Source organism: Heptranchias perlo, chromosome 1, assembly GCF_035084215.1.
Source record: "Heptranchias perlo isolate sHepPer1 chromosome 1, sHepPer1.hap1, whole genome shotgun sequence".
In the NCBI taxonomy this organism is placed as follows: domain Eukaryota; kingdom Metazoa; phylum Chordata; class Chondrichthyes; order Hexanchiformes; family Hexanchidae; genus Heptranchias; species Heptranchias perlo.
This window is the reverse complement of record NC_090325.1, coordinates 90,436,291-90,458,287: the sequence shown is the minus strand read 5'-3', so window position 1 is coordinate 90,458,287 and position 21,997 is coordinate 90,436,291. Positions and strand designations below refer to the sequence as shown.

Here is a 21,997-nt window from a genome sequence, read left to right as displayed (position 1 = left end):
GGAGCGGCTGCAGGACATTCTGGAGGGGGAGGGTGAACAGCCAGTTGTCGTGGTGCAGATAGGTACCAACGATATAGGTAAAAAACGGGATGAGGTCCTACAAGCTGAATTTAGGGAGTTAGGAGTTAAACTAAAAAGTAGGACCTCAAAGGTAGTACCAGTGCCACGGGCTAGTCAGAGTAGGAATGACAGGATAGCTAGGATGAATACGTGGCTTGAGAGATGGTGCAAGAGGGAGGGATTCAAATTCCTGGGACATTGGAATCGGTTCTGGGGGAGGTGGGACCAGTACAAATTGGACGGTCTGCATCTGGGCAGGACTGGAACCAATGTCCTAGGGGGAGTGTTTGCTAGTGCTGTTGGGGAGGGTTTAAACTAATGTGGCAGGGGGATGGAAACCGATGCAGGAAGTCAGTGGGAAGTAAAGTGGTGACAGAAACAAAAGGCAGTAAGGGAGAGTGTACAAAACATTACGGGACAGATGGTCTGAGAAAGCAGGGCAAAGACCAAGGGAAGTCTAGATTAAACTGCATTTATTTCAATGCAAGAAGTCTGATGGGCAAGGCAGATGAACTCAGGGCATGGATGGGTACATGGGACTGGGATGTTATAGCTATTACTGAAACATGGCTAAGGGAGGGGCAGGACTGGCAGCTCAATGTTCCAGGGTACAGATGCTATAGGAAAGATAGAGCAGGAGGTAAGAGAGGAGGGGGAGTTGCGTTCTTGATTAGGGAGAACATCACGGCAGTAGTGAGAGGGGATATAGCCGAGGGTTCGCCCACTGAGTCTATATGGGTAGAACTGAAAAATAAGAAGGGAGAGATCACTTTGATAGGATTGTACTACAGACCCCCAAATAGTCAACGGGAAATTGAGGAGCAAATATGTAAGGAGATTACAGACAGCTGCAAGAAAAATAGGGTGGTAATAGTAGGGGACTTTAACTTTCCCAACATTGACTGGGACAGCCATAGCATTAGGGGCTTGGATGGAGAGAAATTTGTTGAGTGTATTCAGGAGGAATTTCTCATTCAGTATGTGGATGGCCCGACTAGAGAGGGGGCAAAACTTGACCTCCTCTTGGGAAATAAGGAAGGGCAGGTGACAGAAGTGTTAGTGAGGGATCACTTTGGGACAAGTGATCATAATTCCATTAGTTTTAAGATAGCTATGGAGAATGATAGGTCTGGCCCAAAAGTTAAAATTCTAAATTGGGGAAAGGCCAATTTTGATGGTATTAGACAGGAACTTTCAGAAGTTGATTGGGAGAGTCTGTTGGCAGGCAAAGGGACTTCTGGTAAGTGGGAGGCTTTCAAAAGTGTGTTAACCAGGGTTCAGGGTAAGCACATTCCTTATAAAGTGAAGGGCAAGGCTGGTAGAAGTAGGGAACCTTGGATGACTCGGGAGATTGAGGCACTAGTCAAAAAGAAGAAGAAGGCATATGACATGCATAGGCAGCTGGGATCAAGTGGATCCCTTGAAGAGTATAGAGATTGCCGGAGTAGAGTTAAGAGAGAAATCAGGAGGGCAAAAAGGGGACATGAGATTGCTTTGGCAGATAAGGCAAAGGAGAATCCAAAGAGCTTCTACAAATACATAAGGGGCAAAAGAGTAACTAGGGTGAGAGTAGGGCCTCTTAAGGATCAACAAGGTCATCTATGTGCGGAACCACAAGAGATGGGTGAGATCCTAAATGAATATTTCGCATCGGTATTTACGGTTGAGAAAGGCATGGATGTTAGGGAACTTGGGGAAATAAATAGTGATGTCTTGAGGAGTGTACATATTACAGAGAGGGAGGTGCTGGAAGTCTTAACGCGCATCAAGGTAGATAAATCTCCGGGACCTGATGAAATGTATCCCAGGACGTTATGGGAGGTTAGGGAGGAAATTGCGGGTCCCCTAGCAGAGATATTTGAATCATCGACAGCTACAGGTGAGGTGCCTGAAGATTGGAGGGTAGCAAATGTTGTGCCTTTGTTTAAGAAGGGCTGCAGGGAAAAGCCTGGGAACTACAGACCGGTGAGCCTGACATCTGTAGTGGGTAAGTTGTTTGAGGGTATTCTGAGAGACAGGATCTACAGGCATTTGGAGAGGCAGGGACTGATTAGGAACAGTCAGCATGGTTTTGTGAGAGGAAAATCATGTCTCACAAATTTGATTGAGTTTTTTGAAGGGGTAACCAAGAAGATAGATGAAGGCTGTGCAGTAGACGTGGTCTACATGGACTTTAGCAAAGCCTTTGACAAGGTACCGCATGGTAGGTTGTTGCATAAGGTTAAATCTCACGGGATCCAAGGTGAGGTAGCCAATTGGATACAAAATTGGATTGACGACAGAAGACAGAGGGTGGTTGTAGAGGGTTGTTTTTCAAACTGGAGGCCTGTGACCAGCGGTGTGCCTCAGGGATCGGTGCTGGGTCCGCTGTTATTTGTTATTTATTTTAATGATTTGGATGAGAATTTAGGAGGCATGGTTAGTAAGTTTGCAGATGACACCAAGATTGGTGGCATTGTGGACAGTGAAGAAGGTTATCTAGGATTGCAACGGGATCTTGATAAATTGGGCCAGTGGGCCGATGAATGGCAGATGGAGTTTAATTTAGATAAATGTGAGGTGATGCATTTTGGTAGATCGAATCGGGCCAGGACCTACTCCGTTAATGGTAGGGCATTGGGGAGAGTTATAGAACAAAGAGATCGAGGAGTACAGGTTCATAGCTCCTTGAAAGTGGAGTCACAGGTGGATAGGGTGGTGAAGAAGGCATTCAGCATGCTTGGTTTCATTGGTCAGAACATTGAATACAGGAGTTGGGATGTCTTGTTGAAGTTGTACAAGACATTAGTAAGGCCACACTTGGAATACTGTGTACAGTTCTGGTCACCCTATTATAGAAAGGATATTATTAAACTAGAAAGAGTGCAGAAAAGATTTACTAGGATGCTACCGGGACTTGATGGTTTGACTTATAGGGAGAGGTTGGATAGACTGAGACTTTTTTCCCTGGAGAGTTGGAGGTTTAGGGTTGATCTTATAGAAGTCTATAAAATAATGAGGGGCATAGATAAGGTAGATAGTCAAAATCTTTTCCCAAAGGTAGGGGAGTCTATAACGAGGGGGCATAGATTTAAGGTGAGAGGGGAGAGATACAAAAGGGTCCAGAGGGGCAATTTTTTCACTCAAAGGGTGGTGAGTGTCTGGAACGAGCTGCCAGAGGCAGTAGTAGAGGCGGGTACAATTTTGTCTTTTAAAAAGCATTTGGACAGTTACATGGGTAAGATGGGTATAGAGGGATATGGACCAAGTGCAGGCAATTGGGACTAGCTTAGTGGTATAAACTGGGCGACATGGACACGTTGGGCCGAAGGGCCTGTTTCCGTGTTGTAAACTTCTATGATTCTATATGCTAATTCATTCCACCTTCCCTCCAATACAGTGGTTATGAGTAAAGAAATATCTATTACTGTACAGAGAGACCAGTGTAGAGGTAGATTTTGTCTATTCCATGGGGATATAGTCATATGTTGTATCAAAAATGTTTTAAGCTGAAGTTCTGATGCAAGTACAAAAACAATTTCATTTTCGCCATGGTGGTCATAAGCAAAATGACTGATTCCTTCAGCCCAACAAAAAGATTCTCAGTTAACATTCTTCTCCCAAACCAAATACTGGACAGTGTCGAAAGATTCTCCAAAGTAATCAACTGTTACATATAACAGGAGTAGGCCATTTGAGTCTGTTCCGCCGTTCAATTATAAGGAATCTTACAACACCAGGTTATAGTCCAACAGTTTTATTTGAAAATCACAAGCTTTCGGAGGCTTTCTCCTTCGTCACACCATGGCCATTCAATTAGATCATGACTGATCTGAATCTCAACTCCGTTTACCCGCCTTTGTTCCAGATCCCTGGATACCCTTACCTAACAAAAATCTCTCTCTCAGTTTTGAAAGCTCCAAGTGACCCAGTATCTACAGCCTTTTGGGGGAAGAGAGTTCCACATTTCCACTACCGTGTGTGAAAAAGTGCTTCCTGATTTCACCCGTAAATGGATCTCGCTCTCTGTATTCGGCCTATTTTAAGTATCTCAATTAGATCACTCCTCAACCGTCCAAACTCAAGGGAATACAAACCAAGTTTATGCAACCTGGTTTCAATTTAACCCTTTAAGCACTAGTATCATTCTGGTGAATCTGCACTGTACCCTGAACATACCTTTCCTGAGGTTTGATCCCCAAAACTGAATGCAGTACTAAAGATGGGGTCTGACCAAGGCTCTTTACAATGGAAGCATCACTTTCTCACTTTTATATTCCAACCTCCTTGAGATAAAGGCCACCATTCCAATAGCCATTTTGTACCTGTGCACTACCTTTTAGTGATCTGTGTACATGGGCAATCAAATTCCTTTGTTCCTCCACTACTCCTAGTCTCTGACCATTAAGGTGAGGTCCCAGTACAGATCCCTGGGGAACACCACTTGTCACTTCTCGCCAATAAGAGATTGTTCTCTTTATCTCTTCTCTGTGTCTCCTACCTCCCAACCAATTACCAACCCATGGAGCAAGGTTACTTCCAATTCCATGCGCTTTCATTATTACTAATAATCCCTTATCAAATGCCTTCTGGAAGTCCATGTGGACAACATCCATAGACTGTCCCCTATCCACCATGCTAGTAACCGCCTCAAAAAAAAATCGACTCGATTAGTCAGACGTGACCTACCCTTCAAAAATCCATGCTGACTCTCTTTGATCAGTTCATACTTCTCCAAGCACTGAGTCATTCTGTCTCCAATGTTCGAAGCAATTCTTTACAAATTTCCCTATTAACCCTGCCTTGCTCCTGTTATGAGGTTAAATTAGTTATTTAAGTCATATTTTAAAGAGTTAATTTTCCACATAATTCACAGTGATTTAGAGTTGAACAATTTTGAAAATACTTTATGGTATTCCAATTCAGCTATTTTACCAGCGATTAGCTGCATAGGCCGCACTGCATAGCTGCATTTTGACCTTCCAACATGCTTAGTAACTGGAACAAACAAAATACAACACAGCAGCTCAAGTCTACAATAGCCAGAGCTTCTGCTAACCAAAAACACTTTCAGGAGCCGAACCCCTCCACCTACTATTAGTTTTCAGGAGTCCAGCACATATCTTATGGGGCCAGTTTTAGTTCTAACTGGTCGACCTGTCATTTTGATTTCACTGCTCATGGATCCGTGCAGTTTTTCCTTTCACTTTGGTTTCTTTCATTACTTTTGAAGTGCAGTTACTGCTGTCATGTAGAGAAATGTGCAAAGTCCCACAAATGGCAAATAAGATGAATGACAAGTTGAAGTGCTGCTTTTCACAAAATAATAAATAGCAATTTTCAAGTAACAATGCATAAAAGTACAAAATGTAGTGTTGCCAAAAAAAAAACATAATTAGCTAAGTTGGACAAAGATGAAGCTATCTTATGGTCTAAAATAAGTGATCCAATCAGTAGACCAGATCACATAACACAAGGCATAGGGTTAATGATTCATGATAGTACTGAGAAATACAAATATTTTGTTTGTCGTTTAAATTTTTAAAAAAAGTTTTGAGTATTCACTTCAGCAGAAATAATAATTGTGTTTCATTGCAAGAATGTGATTAAATACAATTTCTATGATATCATATTTCAGCCTGTTTAGATTCATTTAGTTCTTCACCCTATGTGGCAAACTCTGAGCCCACAAATTCTAGGGAACGTTTGATATATTGTACAGATTAAACACACATCTCATCCAGATCAAAAAGGTCATCCTATCCAAAGACAGCACATCTGACAATGCAGAACTCACTAAAGTTTCAGCCTAGATTACTGTGAGTTAAAAAAGCCATGTAGTGCAAGGGTCTACAATAATTTTATTCTATGCTTTAAAGGCAATTCTCAAAACAACACAGAGCTAGTTTTTCCTCCTTTTACTTGCAGAAGTTAAAAGTTGGTGGCAAATTCCTGAACATTCATGCTGAGAATTTCCTCAGAGCTACTCCTGCTCCACCATTGTAAATTCCGTTTGCTAAAATAACGACCTTTCCAATCTGATGGAATATTTTACCAACATTAGAATCTTAATGATTATACACAAGTGAATCGGCAGGTGGAAGTCCTGGCTCAGCATCACAACACTTGGGCAAATGACCAAGTGAAATTTCGGGGCTGTTGTGTTCCAGAAACTGGAACAGAGGATACAGCCTTAAATTATAGTCACAGGCATTAGACAAAGGACCAGGACTTGTACTAAAAGTGTTAATAAAAGTAATGAATCACCTTTATATTATGATTTTTGTGTAAGTTTAAGAATGTTATTGTGAATCATAGAAAGGTTACAGCATGGAAGGAGGCCATTCGGCCCATCGAGTCCACGCCAGCTCTATGCAACAGCAATTCAGCTAGTCCCACTCCCCCGCCCTATCCCCGTAGTCCTGCAAATTTTTTCCTTTCCAGTACTTATCAAGTTCCCTTTTGAAGGCCATGATTGAATCTACCTCCACCACTCCCTCAGGTAGTGCATTCCAGATCCTAACCACTCGCTGTGTAATAAAGTTTTTCCTCATGTCACCTTTGGTTCTTTTGCCAATCATCTTAGATCTATGTCCTCTGGTTCTTGGCCCTTCGCCAATGGGAACAGTTTCTCTCTATCTACTGTCTAGACTCTTCATGATTTTGAATACCTCTATCAAATCTCCTCGCAACCATCTCTGTTCCAAAGAGAACAACCCCATCTTCACCAGTCTATCCACATAATTAAAGTCCCTCATCCCTGGAATCATTCTAGTAAATCTCTTCTGCACCCTCTCTAAGGCCTTCACATCTTTCCTAAAGTGCGGTGCCTAGAACTGGACACAATACTCCAGTTGTGGCCGAACCAGTGTTTTATAAAGGTTCATCATGACTTCCATACCTTTGTACTCTATGCCTCTATTTATAAAGCCCAGGATTCCGTATGCTTTTGGAAGATTATGACCAATACCTCTGCAATTTTCACCCTTACTTCCCTCAGCAGTCTAGGGTGCATCCCATCCGGACTGGGTGACTTATCTACTTTAAGTACAACTAGCCTTTCAAGTACCTCTTCTTTATCAATTTTTAGCCCATCCAGTATCTCAGCTATATCTTCCTTTACTGAGACTCTGGCAGCATCTTCTTCCTTGGTAAAGACAGATGCAAAGTACTCATTTAGTAATTTGGCCATCCCCTCTGCATCCATGAGTAGATCTCCTTTATGGTATCTAATCGGCCCCACCCACAATGAAACTTTTAATTTTTTGTGTAAATGTTAGAAATCTTGGGGATGAAAATCTACAGCACTTGCAGAGCTCATTTCTCAGGTCGAAGGGCCAGAAATTAGGCCATGGCCCGGAAACACCAGGTCTTGGCTTTCCACTAGTTTTCATTGCCCTTGTTTGGCCTGGAGTCTCTGCCCAACTCAAACAAGGACATCAGGATCAGAAAAGGCATGGCTGGAGACGGGGAACTCTCAGGCTGGAAGTATCTTCATCCCTAGCGTAGAAATGAGCTGGTGAACCAGTATGCCCAGGGAAAGATAGTGTTCTCCTTGGCCTCCTGGCCAGCATATGTGAAGTGCACCAGGGGTGGAATTTGGCCTGCACATCCAAATATCTGAAACATTTTTGAACAATATTTTGGCAATTGTATAAAGGGAGCCAAGGGGCCACAAATAGGATGTTTCCAAGGAGCATAGGAATTGCTAGACGTAAAAGACCAAAGCCTATCTAGTTTGTCTTCTACCATCCTGGTAATTGCATGATACAATGATACTGGAGTTGCTAACCAATCTCAATAGCAATCAATCTTTATCAATTAGTCTACAACAGACCCAGACATGAGGTGAGGAAAAGCCCAGTGATGAAAAGCTTTGGGAACCATAGGTGCGAATTCACCTATTCCCCCACCCCCCCCCCAAGCATACTACAATTACCATATGTCATATCGCAAATTACTTATATGCTTTATCCCAAAATGTTATTTTCTGAAATAAATCTTTCTAATTTGTATCTGAATGAATCAATATTGACTGCTTCCACTGTCTCCCTAGGGAGACTGTTCTATAGATTACCCACTCACTCACTGAAATACTGTTTCCACAGATTAGTTTTGAGTTCCCCCCCCCCGCTTCAAGCTCAAGCTGCGTCCTCTGGTTCGATTGTTCCGGACAAGGTGAAATAGCTTGTCGGGGGGTGGGGGGGGGGCAGCGGCCTGTACCGGTCACACTTCCACCAGGACTCTTGACCACCTCTGCTGGCAGGCATGCGAGAAGCACCCCTGGTGGTGCAGGCACACATTTAAATGTGGGAACCTTCCCTTGATCCCGCACACTCCAACAGGGTCAGCGCTGGAGGTTCTCGGTGGACGTACGTGGCAATTACACTGGGTTGCTGTTCTTGTGGATTTTCAGGTCTCTTATTTTTAAATACAAAATAACTGAGTCACCGAAAATGGTGGAAGAAATTATTTTAAAATAAATATATATGTTTTTTAATGATTTGATTTGTCCATTTAAAAAAAAATTGGTGGATTTTTGTCAGTGCCCACATTTAGGGTTCTGATTTATTAGTCTTTTAGGAGTCTGAAATTGGAGCCAATCAAGAAGTGTAATGAAGCATTGTGACTGATGTGAAATGTACACTGCTTCCTTCTACTGCAAGGTCAGACCTAAATAGACCACCATATAATCTGATAATTGATGCCGAAAGTATAAACTAAGTAGTTGAACACCATTAAATGAAACAGAATGTTCTGATAGTCTGCATTTACCTGACCTCCCACTTATTTCACAACTATCACTGTTTGAACAATTTAACTAAAATGATGTGAAAAGACATTATGAAAGTTTTCTCAACTTCTTTCAGTAAGATTCTCAGTCATCATTTTCAATTTTTTGAAATACTGTTTTTGTCCTAAGATCTTTTTATTTAGATACATAATCATAGAATGCGCAGAAAATAACTTAGAGTGCACACAGTTCTGTCCCCATCCTGTTAGAGATTCATAAAGAAAATCTGACCGGCTGCACAAATGAATGTAAAAACTGTCCAAGAGTTACCATGTCACGGCCGCTCTGTAACACTCCACGGTTCATTAAATCTGATTATAAGAGCATGAATCGCTACAAATTCCCCATTTATCAATTTGTTCCCCAGCTGGCCTCCAGATGAACAGTTCTTGCTCACAAATCAACCTTATTTTATCGTCCAAGTGAATGTGTGAACATGGTTGAAAAACAAATGTCTATATTTTAAGATAGAAAAGCAAACAAACTATCCCAACAATTTGCCTCATTTTTTAAAAAATAGACTTAATAGTGAATCATGAAGTGAAACGATTGAGACTTGGCTCAGGAGTCAGTTATCAACAGATTCCTTCTCACAATCTGCTAGACATGTGTGATTCTGATGAAGTTTGCAAGTCATGAATGACAGGGCCAGATGGGATTTGTTTAGTGTGTTTGGGGGGTAAAAGTTAAAGAAAGGTTTCTCCATTTCAAATTAATGATGTTCTGAGCAAGATTACAAAAGCATTTTCTTCAGATATTCCCTATCCCATCTTTTAGTGCTCCCATACCACTCTCGTCATCCCATTACTCTCACAATGCCATTCTGTAACTGGCTGCTAAGTAATAGGCAACAATAACCCAAAGGTGACTTGCCCACTGATTTTCTGCCCTTTCCTTCCGGGAACCTGTAGCTATTGACCCTATGCTCTAGAATGTTGCAGCTATTGAAATTCAGCACGATGCTCGCAGTGAAAATACTGATGGTGCTCACTCATTATATTCCATGGAGTATAACACTAGCTGGAGATCACTTCGAGTATGACAGTCTCGAGTTTCCAGCCAAGGCTAGACTGCAATAAAAGTGCAGGATGTTGGACCGTACTGGTATAGCGAGGGAGCTGCACTGGCAGGCAGGCTGAGGGCTGCCTCTCAGTATAATGGGATCCAATGGCATTGAAAGCCCATGATTTTTACGATAATTTTGGTAGCACATCTCAAGCCTCATTTTAATGCAACTATTAGAAAGTTTCTAGTGGGGGAGAAAACACTTCTGGTCAATCAGTCATGGAGGATGAAAGGGAGTGAATAGTGTCTAAACAACAGGGATTTCCGATGTTCATTTGTCTGGGTATTTAATATTTTTTATTAATTTCTGATTGTTGTTCTATTATTTAATAAAACATTTTGTTACATGGGATAATAATCTAGCAGTTGTAAACAGGATTTAAAAAAATTATTCGTTCATGGGATGTGGGAGTCACTGGCGAGGCCGGCATTTATTGCCCATCCCTAATTGCCCTTGAGAAGGTGGTGGTGAGCCGCCTTCTTGAACCGCTGCAGTCCGTATGGTGAAGGTTCTCCCACAGTGCTGTTAGGAAGGGAGTTCCAGGATTTTGACCCAGCGACGACGAAGGAACGGCAATATATTTCCAAGTCGGGATGGTGTGTGACTTGGAGGGGAACATGCAGGTGGTGTTGTTCCCATATGCCTGCTGCTCTTGTCCTCCTAGGTGCTGGAGGTCGCGGGTTTGGGGGGTGCTTTCGAAGAAACCTTGGCGAGTTGCTGCAGTGCATCCTGTGGATGGTACACACTGCAGCCATGGTGCCCCGGTGGTGAAGGGAGTGAATGTTTAGGGTAGTGGATGGGGTGCCAATCAAGCGGGCTGCTTTGTCCTGGATGGTGTCGAGCTTCTTGAGTGTTGTTGGAGCTGCACTCATCCAGGCAAGTAGAGAGTATTCCATCACACTCCTGACTTGTGCCTTGTAGATGGTGGAAAGGCTTTGGGGAGTCAGGAGGTGAGTCACTCGCCGCAGAATACCCAGCCTCTGACCTGCTCTTGTAGCCACAGTATTTATATGGTTGGGTCCAGTTAAGTTTCTGGTCAATGGTGACCCCCAGGGATATTCCCTCAACTCAGAATAAGCAACAAAAGATGCATCAGTAACAGCTTTCCATATTGTTAGGAGATTTCCATTTTCTTGCAGTTACTCTGGTGGGAGAACAGTGAAACCACCAGTGAATGACGTAAATGTCTGAAAACACATATTTAAGCTATTTTCCTGGGGGTTCTGCCAATCTTTCACTGGAGTTACAGCAGGCGACCAGGAAAACCCCTGCAGAATTTCAGGGCGCTTGTACCTACGCAAGTGCATGCCCAGATATTGCAGTCCCTTACATTAATTACACTGTACAATCAATCACATCCCAGAACATCAACTAATCAAAGCCCAGAACCATCACTGTAGCATCACCTCTGGTCACCTAAATGATCAAACTTTACAATAATGAATTTCTGTGGTGTAGAGGCAGCATGAGATTACCCCACTTTCAGCCACATAGGTCTCATTCCCTCCCTAAAACCCATTTGCATTGCTCCCTTCTTTTAAGACTGTCCTTAAAACCTACTGCCTCGAACGAGCTTTTGGCTACCCCTCTTAATCTCTCAACGTTCAGCTCAGGATCAGAATTTCTGGGGGGGGGGGGGGGAAGAGAGGAGAGAGAGAGAGAGAACGAGAGAGAGAGAGAGAGAGAGAGAGAGAAGAGACGAGGGAGAGAGAGAGAGAGAGAGAGAGAGAGAACGAGGGAGAGAGAGAGAGAGAGAGAGAGACGAGAGAGAGAGAGAGAGAGAGGGGGAGAGAGAGAGAGAGAGAGAGAGAGAGAGAGAACGAGGGATGAGAGAGAGAGAGAGAGAGAGAGAGAGAACGAGGGAGAGAGAGAGAGAGAGAGAACGAACGAACGAACGAGAGGCGAGGGGGACGAGGGGGCGAGGGGGCGAGGGGGAGAGGGGGCGAGGGGGCGAGGGGCGAGGGGGCGGGGGAGAGGGGGAGGGGGAGAGGGGCAGCGCGGGGGAGGGGGAGAGGGGGAGAGGGGCAGCGCGGGGAGGGGAGCGCGGGGGAGGGGGAGCGCGGGGGAGGGGGAGCGCGGGGAGGGGAGCGCGGGGGAGGGGGGAGCGCGGGGGAGGGGGAGCGCGGGGGAGGGGGAGCGCGGGGAGGGGGAGCGCGGGGGAGGGGGAGCGCGGGGGAGGGGGAGCGCGGGGGAGGGGGGAGCGCGGGGGAGGGGAGCGCGGGGGAGGGGGAGCGCGGGGAGGGGGAGCGCGGGGGAGGGGGATGCGCGGGGAGAGGGACGCGGGGAGAGGAGCGCGGGGAGAGGGAGCGCGGGGAGAGGGAGCGCGGGGGAGAGGGAGCGCGGGGAGAGGGAGCGCGGGGAGAGGGAGCGCGGGGGAGAGGGAGCGCGGGGGAGAGGGAGCGCGGGGGGAGAGGGAGCGCGGGGGAGAGGGAGCGCGGGGGAGAGGGGAGCGCGGGGGAGAGGGAGCGCGGGGGAGAGGGAGCGCGGGGAGAGGGAGCGCGGGGGGAGAGGGAGCGCGGGGGAGAGGGAGCGCGGGAGCGCGGGGAGAGGGAGCGAGGGAGCGCGGGGGAGAGGGAGCGAGGGAGCGCGGGGGAGAGGGAGCGAGGGGAGCGCGGGGGAGAGGGAGCGAGGGAGCGCGGGGGAGAGGGAAGCGAGGGAGCGCGGGGGAGAGGGAGCGAGGGAGCGCGGGGGAGAGGGAGCGCGCGGGGAGAGGGAGCGCGGGGGAGAGGGGAGCGCGGGGAGAGGGAGCGCGGGGGAGAGGGAGCGCGGGGGAGAGGGAGCGCGGGGAGAGGGAGCGCGGGGGAGAGGGAGCGCGGGGGAGAGGGAGCGCGGGGGAGAGGGAGCGCGGGGGAGAGGGAGCGCGGGGGAGAGGGAGCGCGGGGAGGGAGAGGAGCGCGGGGGAGAGGGAGCGCGGGGGAGAGGGAGCGCGGGGGAGAGGGAGCGCGGGGAGAGGGAGCGCGGGGGAGAGGGAGCGCGGGAGCGCGGGGGGAGAGGGAGCGAGGGAGCGCGGGGGGGGAGAGGGAGCGAGGGAGCGCGGGGGAGAGGGAGCGAGGGAGCGCGGGGGAGAGGGAGCGAGGGAGCGCGGGGGAGAGGGAGCGAGGGAGCGCGGGGGAGAGGGAGCGAGGGAGCGCGGGGGAGAGGGAGCGAGGGAGCGCGGGGGAGAGGGAGCGAGGGAGCGCGGGGAGAGGGAGCGAGGGAGCGCGGGGGAGAGGGAGCGAGGGAGCGCGGGGGAGAGGGAGCGAGGGAGCGCGGGGAGAGGGAGCGACGGGGAGCGCGAGGGAGCGCGGGGAGAGGGAGCGAGGGAGCGCGGGGAGAGGGAGCGAGGGAGCGCGGGGGGGAGAGGGAGCGAGGGGAGCGCGGGGGAGAGGGAGCGAGGGAGCGCGGGGGAGAGGAGCGAGGGAGCCGCGGGGGGAGAGGGAGCGAGGGAGCGCGGGGGAGAGGGAGCGAGGGAGCGCGGGGAGAGGGGAGCGAGGGAGCTGCGGGGGAGAGGGAGCGAGGGAGCGCGGGGGGAGAGGGAGCGAGGGAGGCGCGGGGGAGAGGGAGCGAGGGAGCGCGGGGGAGAGGGAGCGAGGGAGCGCGGGGGAGAGGGAGCGAGGGAGCGCGGGGGAGAGGGAGCGAGGGAGCGCGGGGGAGAGGGGATGCGAGGGGAGCGCGGGGGAGAGGGAGCGAGGGAGCGCGGGGGAGAGGGAGCGAGGGAGCGCGGGGAGAGGGAGCGAGGGAGCGCGGGGGGAGAGGGAGCGAGGGGAGCGCGGGGGAGAGGGAGCGAGGGAGCGCGGGGGAGAGGGAGCGAGGGAGCGCGGGGGAGAGGGAGCGAGGGAGCGCGGGGGAGAGGGAGCGAGGGAGCGCGGGGGAGAGGGAGCGAGGAGCGCGGGGGGAGAGGGAGCGAGGAGCGCGGGGGAGAGGGAGCGAGGGAGCGCGGGGGAGAGGGAGCGAGGGAGCGCGGGGGAGAGGGAGCGAGGGAGCGCGGGGGAGAGGGAGCGAGGGAGCGCGGGGGAGAGGGAGCGAGGGAGCGCGGGGAGAGGGAGCGAGGGAGCGCGGGGGAGAGGGAGCGAGGGAGCGCGGGGGAGAGGGAGCGAGGGAGCGCGGGGGAGAGGGGAGCGAGGGAGCGCGGGGGAGAGGGAGCGAGGGAGCGCGGGGAGAGGGAGCGAGGGAGCGCGGGGGAGAGGGAGCGAGGGAGCGCGGGGGAGAGGGAGCGAGGGAGCGCGGGGGAGAGGGAGCGAGGGGAGCGCGGGGGAGAGGGAGCGAGGTGAGCGCGGGGAGAGGGAGCGAGGGAGCGCGGGGGAGAGGAGCGAGGGAGCGCGGGGGAGAGGGAGCGAGGGAGCGCGGGGGAGAGGGGAGCGAGGGAGCGCGGGGGAGAGGGAGCGAGGGAGCGCGGGGGAGAGGGAGCGAGGGAGCGCGGGGGAGAGGGAGCGAGGGAGCGCGGGGGAGAGGGAGCGAGGGAGCGCGGGGAGAGGGAGCGAGGGAGCGCGGGGGAGAGGGAGCGAGGGAGCGCGGGGGAGAGGGAGCGAGGGAGCGCGGGGGAGAGGGAGCGAGGGGAGCGCGGGGGGAGAGGGAGCGATGGAGCGCGGGGGAGAGGGAGCGAGGGAGCGCGGGGGAGAGGGAAGCGAGGGGAGCGCGGGGGGAGAGGGAGCGAGGGAGCGCGGGGGAGAGGGAGCGAGGAGCGCGGGGGAGAGGGAGCGAGGGAGCGCGGGGGAGGATTGGGGAGAGGAGGGGGAGCGCGGGGGAGAGGGAGATGGAGGGCGGGGGAGAGGGAGATGGAGGGCGGGGGATGAGGGAGATGGAGGGCGGGGGAGAGGGAGATGGAGGGCGGGGAGAGGGAGATGGAGGGCGGGGGAGAGGGAGATGGAGGGCGGGGGAGAGGAAGATGGAGGGCGGGGGAGAGGAAGATGGAGGGCGGGGAGAGGAGATGGAGGGCGGGGGAGAGGAAGATGGAGGGCGGGGGAGAGGAAGATGGAGGGCGGGGGAGAGGAAGATGGAGGGCGGGGAGAGGAAGATGGAGGGCGGGGGAGAGGAAGAGGGAGGGCGGGGGAGAGGAAGATGGAGGGCGGGGGAGAGGAAGATGGAGGGCGGGGAGAGGAAGATGGAGGGCGGGGGAGAGGAAGATGGAGGGCGGGGGAGAGGAAGATGGAGGGCGGGGAGAGGAAGATGGAGGGCGGGGGAGAGGAAGATGGAGGGCGGGGGAGAGGAAGATGGAGGGCGGGGGAGAGGAAGATGGAGGGCGGGGAGAGGAAGATGGAGGGCGGGGGAGAGGAAGATGGAGGGCGGCTGGGAGGAGAGGGAGAGAGAGGAGCGCGAGGGAGGGAGAGGGAGCGCGAGGGAGGGAGAGGGAGCGCGAGGGAGGGCGAAGGAGGGAGCGCGAGGGAGGGAGAGGGAGCGCGGGAGAGGGAGAGGGAGCGCGGTGAGGAGGGAGCGCGAGGGAGGGAGAGGGAGCGCGAGGGAGGGAGAGGTGAGCGCGAGGGAGGGAGAGGGAGCGCGAGGGAGGGCGAAGGAGGAGCGCGAGGGAGGGAGAGGGAGCGCGGGAGAGGGAGAGGGAGCGCGGAGAGAGGAGCGCGAGGGAGGGAGAGGGAGCGCGAGGAGGGCGAGGGAAGAGGGAGCGCGAGGGAGGGAGAGGGAGCGCGAGGGAGGGAGAGGAGCGCGAGGAGGGAGAGGGAGCGCGAGGGAGGGAGAGGGAGCGCGAGGAGGGAGAGGGAGCGCGAGGGAGGAGAGGGAGCGCGAGGGAGGGAGAGGGAGCGCGAGGGAGGGGCGGCGAGAGAGAGGGCGCGAGAGAGAGGGGCGCGAGAGAGAGGGCGCGAGAGAGAGGGCGCGAGAGAGAGGGCGCGAGAGAGAGGGCGCGAGAGGAGGGCGAGAGAGGGCGCGAGAGAGGGGCGCGAGAGAGAGGGGCGCGAGAGAGGGGGCGCGAGAGAGGGGCGCGAGAGAGGGGGCGCGAGAGAGGGGGCGCGAGAGAGAGGGCGCGAGAGAGAGGGCGCGAGAGAGAGGGCGCGAGAGAGAGGGCCGAGAGAGAGGGCGCGAGAGAGAGGGCGCGAGAGAGAGGGCGCGAGAGAGAGGGCGCGAGAGAGAGAGAGGGCGCGAGAGAGAGGGCGCGAGAGAGAGGGCGCGAGAGAGAGGGCGCGAGAGAGAGGGCGCGAGAGAGAGGGCGAGAGAGAGGGCGCGAGAGAGAGGGCGCGAGAGAGAGGGCGCGAGAGAGAGGGCGCGAGAGAGAGGGCGCGAGAGAGAGGGCGCGAGAGAGAGGGCGCGAGAGAGAGGGCGCGAGAGAGGGGCGCGAGAGAGAGGGCGCGAGAGAGAGGGCGCGAGAGGAGGGCGCGAGAGAGAGGGCGCGAGAGAGAGGGCGCGAGAGAGAGGGCGCGAGAGAGAGGGCTGCGAGAGAGAGGGCGCGAGAGAGGGGCGAGAGAGAGGGGGCGAGAGAGGGGGCGAGAGAGAGGGGCGAGAGAGAGGGCGAGAGAGAGGGCGAGAGAGAGGGCGGAGAGAGGGCGAGAGAGAGGGCGAGAGAGGGAGGGCGAGGGAGGGAGAGGGAGGGAGAGGGAGGGAGAGAGAGCGCGAGAGAGGGCGCGAGAGAGGGCGAGGGAGGGCGAGAGAGGGAGGGAGAGGGAGGGAGAGGAGAGGAGAGAGAGAGAGAGAGCGCGAGAGAGGGAGAGAGCGCGAGAGAGGGAGAGAGCGCGAGAGAGGGAGAGGGAGGGGTCTTGAGGGATGCTGCACGGAGTCTCATGCACAGTCGCTGTGTGCTGCATACTTCACAACCTTACCTTACAGAGAGGCCTGCCTTTGGAGAAATTAGAGGAGCAGCAGCAGGCCTCGTCGGACGAGGGAGAAGAGGAGGATGTAGCAGGAGGGTCACCGCAACCCCTAGCAGCCAGAGATGTTTGAGATCAGCTCGGTGCTCAGTGAATCCGGTAACCTGCTCAGATAACTCCTATATGAAACCACACAGTAACCCCAAGTGCCACAAATTCATCACGGCAGGGGAGTGGGCTGCCCAATTCCACAGGCAATCGGGAGGCCAGCCCGCCCATGATATTCTAGTGAGGCCTGGGAGTTGAAATGGCCCAGACCTCATGCTCAGCTGTCCGTGGGGGAATCCTGCCCACCCCACAACCCACCTGCCTCTAGTTAAAATCAGGGCTCGACGTTCAATGTAGCCAACTGTGCGTACAGAAAAAGCTCTGAGTGAGATGTCACGAGATCCAATCAACACATGGATTATTTTTCTTTAATCCTGGTCCCTTTCATGTGCTCTCACCTCACTTCTATTAGCGTTGAGTTGGAACAGTAGGCAAACAGGACTGAAGACTGCTCCATAGTTCTGTTCTCAAAGCTTCTTTGTACGTTTCTAAAGGGAAGGCATTTCCTGCCACCAGGTGGCAAGCAGGTTTGAACATTGGCCTTGAGCAGCACTAAAATGACTGAATGATATTAGGGAGGAAGCACCTTGGCATGTAGCTCTGGTTACCCCGTTCACTAATCATCTTTCTTGGGTGTTACTTTAGAACCACCTATTATCATCCAACTTAACTGAACGTCTGTCATGCTTAAACATTCAATATCTGCTTAAAGCAATGTGGTAAATTAAATGTTACATTTTGTGACAAAACAGAAGTGCAAATAGTTTTTGCAGCATTACCAAAAGATAGAGACATTTTATATTTTAATTAAAAACAAATCACCTGAAGGATGGATTTCTGCATTGGAGGCTTGACCTGTTAATGCATTTCTTTTTAATTGAAAAAAATTCAATATTATCAATTACTACTCCTATTAGGTCATGCCCCCCATTATTGTAAACATGACATTTACTTTGTACTGATTGGAAAAGGTTTCCTATAACTTGTGTAAGCTAATGTTAAATAATTGGGGAAAAGAAAAGTTTGTCCACTTAAAAAAAAATTGATAAGGTAAATCTAGAGATAATGTAAAACACTTTGTTCTGAAACAAACAAAAAAATATATATTTTAAGTGGCTTGCTTCAAAACAGGACTTCTGAAACAAAGAAAATAGTGTTCAAACTTTTGGTGAACTCGTGTGATATCTGTACGCTCGGCAATAAAACTAATTTCCCTCTTAATTTTTTTTCGATGATTGTTTAGATCAGATAATTTCCTACTTTAGAACAGTGACTACACTTCAAAAGTACTTCATTAGTTGTAAAATGCTTTGGGACGTCCCGGCGTTGTGAAAGGCACTATATAAATGCAACCCTTTTTTCTTTCAGTAAACATATATTTAAGCATTATATATCAATTGAGATAATGAATTAGGATTTGAACAGATTTTATATCCCCTGAGGTGCTTCCTTCTAAATTTTGTGCATTCAATGTAACTTTTACCAAATATCATTCTTATAGAAGGCAGGTGACAGAAAACATGTCCTCGTACCAAGACATGCAAATAGATTTGGAAAAGGGATTGGGGAACAGTAACTTGTTTTGATCATCCATGAAGAGAGTGTTATCAGAAGATAGTCATCTATGTTATTTGTTTTGCAACATGAGACAAAGACAACCATACGTTGTTCTTTATTTCATCTAGAATTTGCGAAAGTAAACTTGTTTAAAACATAAAAAGTAAGTTGTGGTTACATCTTGAATAAGATTCATTATTGTAGACTCAGTGGGAACAGCAACACTCCTGCAGATTCCAAAACCAGATGCATTACAAAACACAGCATGTGCATCTTAAGGGGGATAAAGTTGTAATAATGCATGTGTAAAGGTAGCTGGGACAGAAAATCTGGTGAAGAATTCATATCCTGCCAAAACTCTTTGGGTTTCAAACTGATGCAGAAAATGGTAGCTGTGGACTCTATATTACAAATAGATACATTACTGTCATGAATTTCTGCTATCAATATTTATTAATAATCTATGAATAATCAGTATTCACTATTCATAATTTATATACATTATGTATAAATCAGTAAGTATACACTAAATAATCCACTCCAGAGACTTAAATATATAATCTAGGCTGGCACTATTGAGAGGGCTGCACTCTTGGAGGTGTCGTTTTTTGGATGAAACATTAAACCAAGGCACTATCTGCCCTCTCATCTAGATGTAAAAGATTCCATGGCACTATTTGAAGAAGAGCGGGGGAGTTCACTCAGTGTCCTAGCCAATATTTATCCCTCAATCAACACCACTAAAAAAAAATTATCTGGTCATTATCACATTGTTGTTTGTGGGACCGTGTGCACAAATTCACTGCTGCATTTCCCTACATTACAACAGTGACTACACTTCAAAAGGTACTTCACTGGCTGTAAAGTGCTTTGGGACGTCCTGATGGTGTGTTAGGTACCATATCAATTCAAGTTCTTTCTTCATATATACCATTAACAATCTAACTACTACCTGTTACAACTATTTTAAGTAATTCATGGTAAAAGCAGGCTAACATTTAGCAACATCTTCAGGTGTTTTTCACTACAATATAAAGAAAGTCAAAATGCACAGAATGATATAGACTAAGTTATACAATGGATCAAAAAGCTTGTGGTAATGTATGTCTGAGAATTCCTAGTCACCATTAACAAAAGTACCTTTACGATGTGGCAAATTTTAATGTGCAATGCTCTGGCCATTTTCTACTGGAATCCAATGATTTGAGACTGCCTTCAAGCAGATCACCACCAAGCAATTCTTAGAATAGCTGAGGAAGAGCTCTCTGTACCACAAAGCGATTTTCCTGGTTGGAGTTTCAGACAGTCGGGGAAAGAGTGCGAGAACAATTGGCAATAAAAGGAATGGGTATCAGGAGAGCAATCTAGCAGCTTACCTCAATGATGTATAAGACTATGTTCTTGTAAAAGCAGTACAGGATACATTTTGCTACACGATTATAGTTCCAGGCTCCATGAACTAGCAGCAAGTTCTTCAGATACTTGAACTGGAAACAATAGGTGAGGATTAAGATTGTCCATTACACAATAATGATCTTTTAACTAATTTAAAAAAGTCAAGATGACATTTTGGACTTTGTTTTTCATTTCCACAACTCATCAAAATATACAAAGTAATGGTGCCATCAATGTTTTAGTTATAAAATGCCTATGCAGTAATGAAAAAAAAATGCACAAACATAAAAATGGACCAACAATGCCATATTATACGATGGTAATGCATTGGTTATTCTACCATGACCATTTGAGAATTTGAATTCAGTTTAAAAAAAATCTGGAAATAAAAAACTGGTGGCAGTAAAAGTGACCATGAAGCTGTCAGATTGTCATAAAAACCCAACTGGTTTATTCATTTGAATCAGCACATTCATATCTGCTGTTGCTCCACTCCATATTTAAATGGTAACTCACCCTCGACTTTAGTCCTGCCTCCTGCTGTTGATTTTAAATTTCCTCTTACTACATCTAACCTGCCAGATTGTTTCCAATTTTAAAATCGAATGTGGGATCCTGAACTGAAGTCAGGAATCAGGAGGAAGACTCTCCATATAAACATCATGGCACATTCCCATCAGCTGTTATTCTGCTCTTTCAGCATGTATATTTAAATAGCAACTCTCGCTCCTGACTTCAGTCCAGACTCCCCAGGCTGATTTATAATTAGAGACAACCCAGTCGGACAGATACAAGGAGAAAAGATTTAGATGATCAGCAAGGGGAGCCAGAGCTCAACTTGGGAAGGAGAACTACCATTTAAATATCACGATGCTGGAAAAGGGAGCAAATACTGATAGGAATGCACTGGTGTGGTGCTGCTGCTGGGGCTAATATGTCTTTGGAGAAATTGTTCTGCTAGAGGGAAACTAGGAGGAAAATCTGAAGAAGGATATGATCTGTGTAAAAGATAACTAAGATAAAGATAACTAAAATAATTTCTCCTCTTCAATATATATTATACTACTTTTATACAAAATTCAAAAAGAACAATTTTTCATGTTCCCCAATTTTGGATTAGAAATTGTTCGATGTTTTAATAAAATTGCCAGGTTATGGTAACTACTACTAAATATCCTGGTATATATTACGGGAGCTACTTTTGAAAAGTCTAATTCTTGTAATTGAACTGCTTTAGAAAGTATTGTTAAATTGACAGTAAATTTATGAACACAAACCACATATTTTTGGAGTTGATTATTTGACCCTTCAATGTAGGATTGTATTATAATGATTGACAGTATAGATGACAATTTTTGGGGTGGTAAGCATAAAGCAAGAATCATAAAAGACCAATCTTAGTAACTGTGTTCAATAAAAATTAGCTGTATTTTGTAATGTCAGTGACAATGAAACATTTCAAATTTAACCTATGTGCTGAGGGTTATTAAAGTTCACTTATACGTCAAATGATTATTTTCTATTCAGTTACCTGCGCTATAGAATAGTCAGAAGAATTTGCTGCCTGTAGTCCCTCATTTCCACTTATTCCAACACCAACATGCGCCGTCTGGATCATTCCCACATCATTTGCTCCATCACCTATTGCTAATGTTATAACTTTCACCTGTTTCTTCACCATCTCAACAATTTCTGACTTCTGAAGAGGAGAAACTCTGAATAAAGTGAAAGAAGAAGGAAAATCAGAAAGAAACAGAACCTTGGTAGCCTGAGAATTATGTTTTATATATACCTAAATATCTTCAAAACAATAAAAGTCTTGCCCATAGTGTGTTCAGTTAACACTTGTGGAAGGAATATGTCTGTGTCCCCATTAATCATAGGCAAATTTATTCTACCACACCTGATTGAGTCTTTCTTCCCACTGACTGACACCCATTCCCTTGGCTTCCACTTCCACTTCCACAAGAGCTGTGGCAAGTAAGTTAAAACAAAGTGAAAACAATTGAACAGCTTAATGCTAAGTATAAAAGTTTACCTTTTTCAATTATCACAATTAGGATCATTTACATTTTGACAGTTAAGGTAAATAAACAGAATGAACAGGCACAGAAGCAATTCCACAAGAATGAGAGTGCATGTTTACAGTTTTAGGTCACCTGGCACCTCAGCAAATGTGAGTCTAATTTAATATTCCTTTGCATTAGCACAAACATGCACCTCATTATTCAACCAATTCATAAATAATTTCTCCAATGTGACCAATACACTGTTAACATTCTAACTTAGATTGTCTGCCCAAGTTATGCT

At 48.7% G+C, this 21,997-nt stretch overlaps 1 protein-coding gene across 1 annotated transcript in view; it reads right to left on the bottom strand.

Moving 5' to 3' along the window:
* The window catches only part of atp8a1 (ATPase phospholipid transporting 8A1), a 417,286-nt gene that overhangs the window by 93,250 nt on the left and 302,039 nt on the right, over positions 1 to 21,997 (bottom strand). The window contains exons 25-26 of the mRNA XM_067988311.1: positions 21,219 to 21,402; positions 19,669 to 19,779 (exon numbers count right to left, since the gene is read on the bottom strand). Of these exons, the coding sequence (XP_067844412.1) occupies positions 19,669 to 19,779; positions 21,219 to 21,402 (295 nt within the window). The remainder of the gene's footprint in view (positions 1 to 19,668; positions 19,780 to 21,218; positions 21,403 to 21,997) is intronic.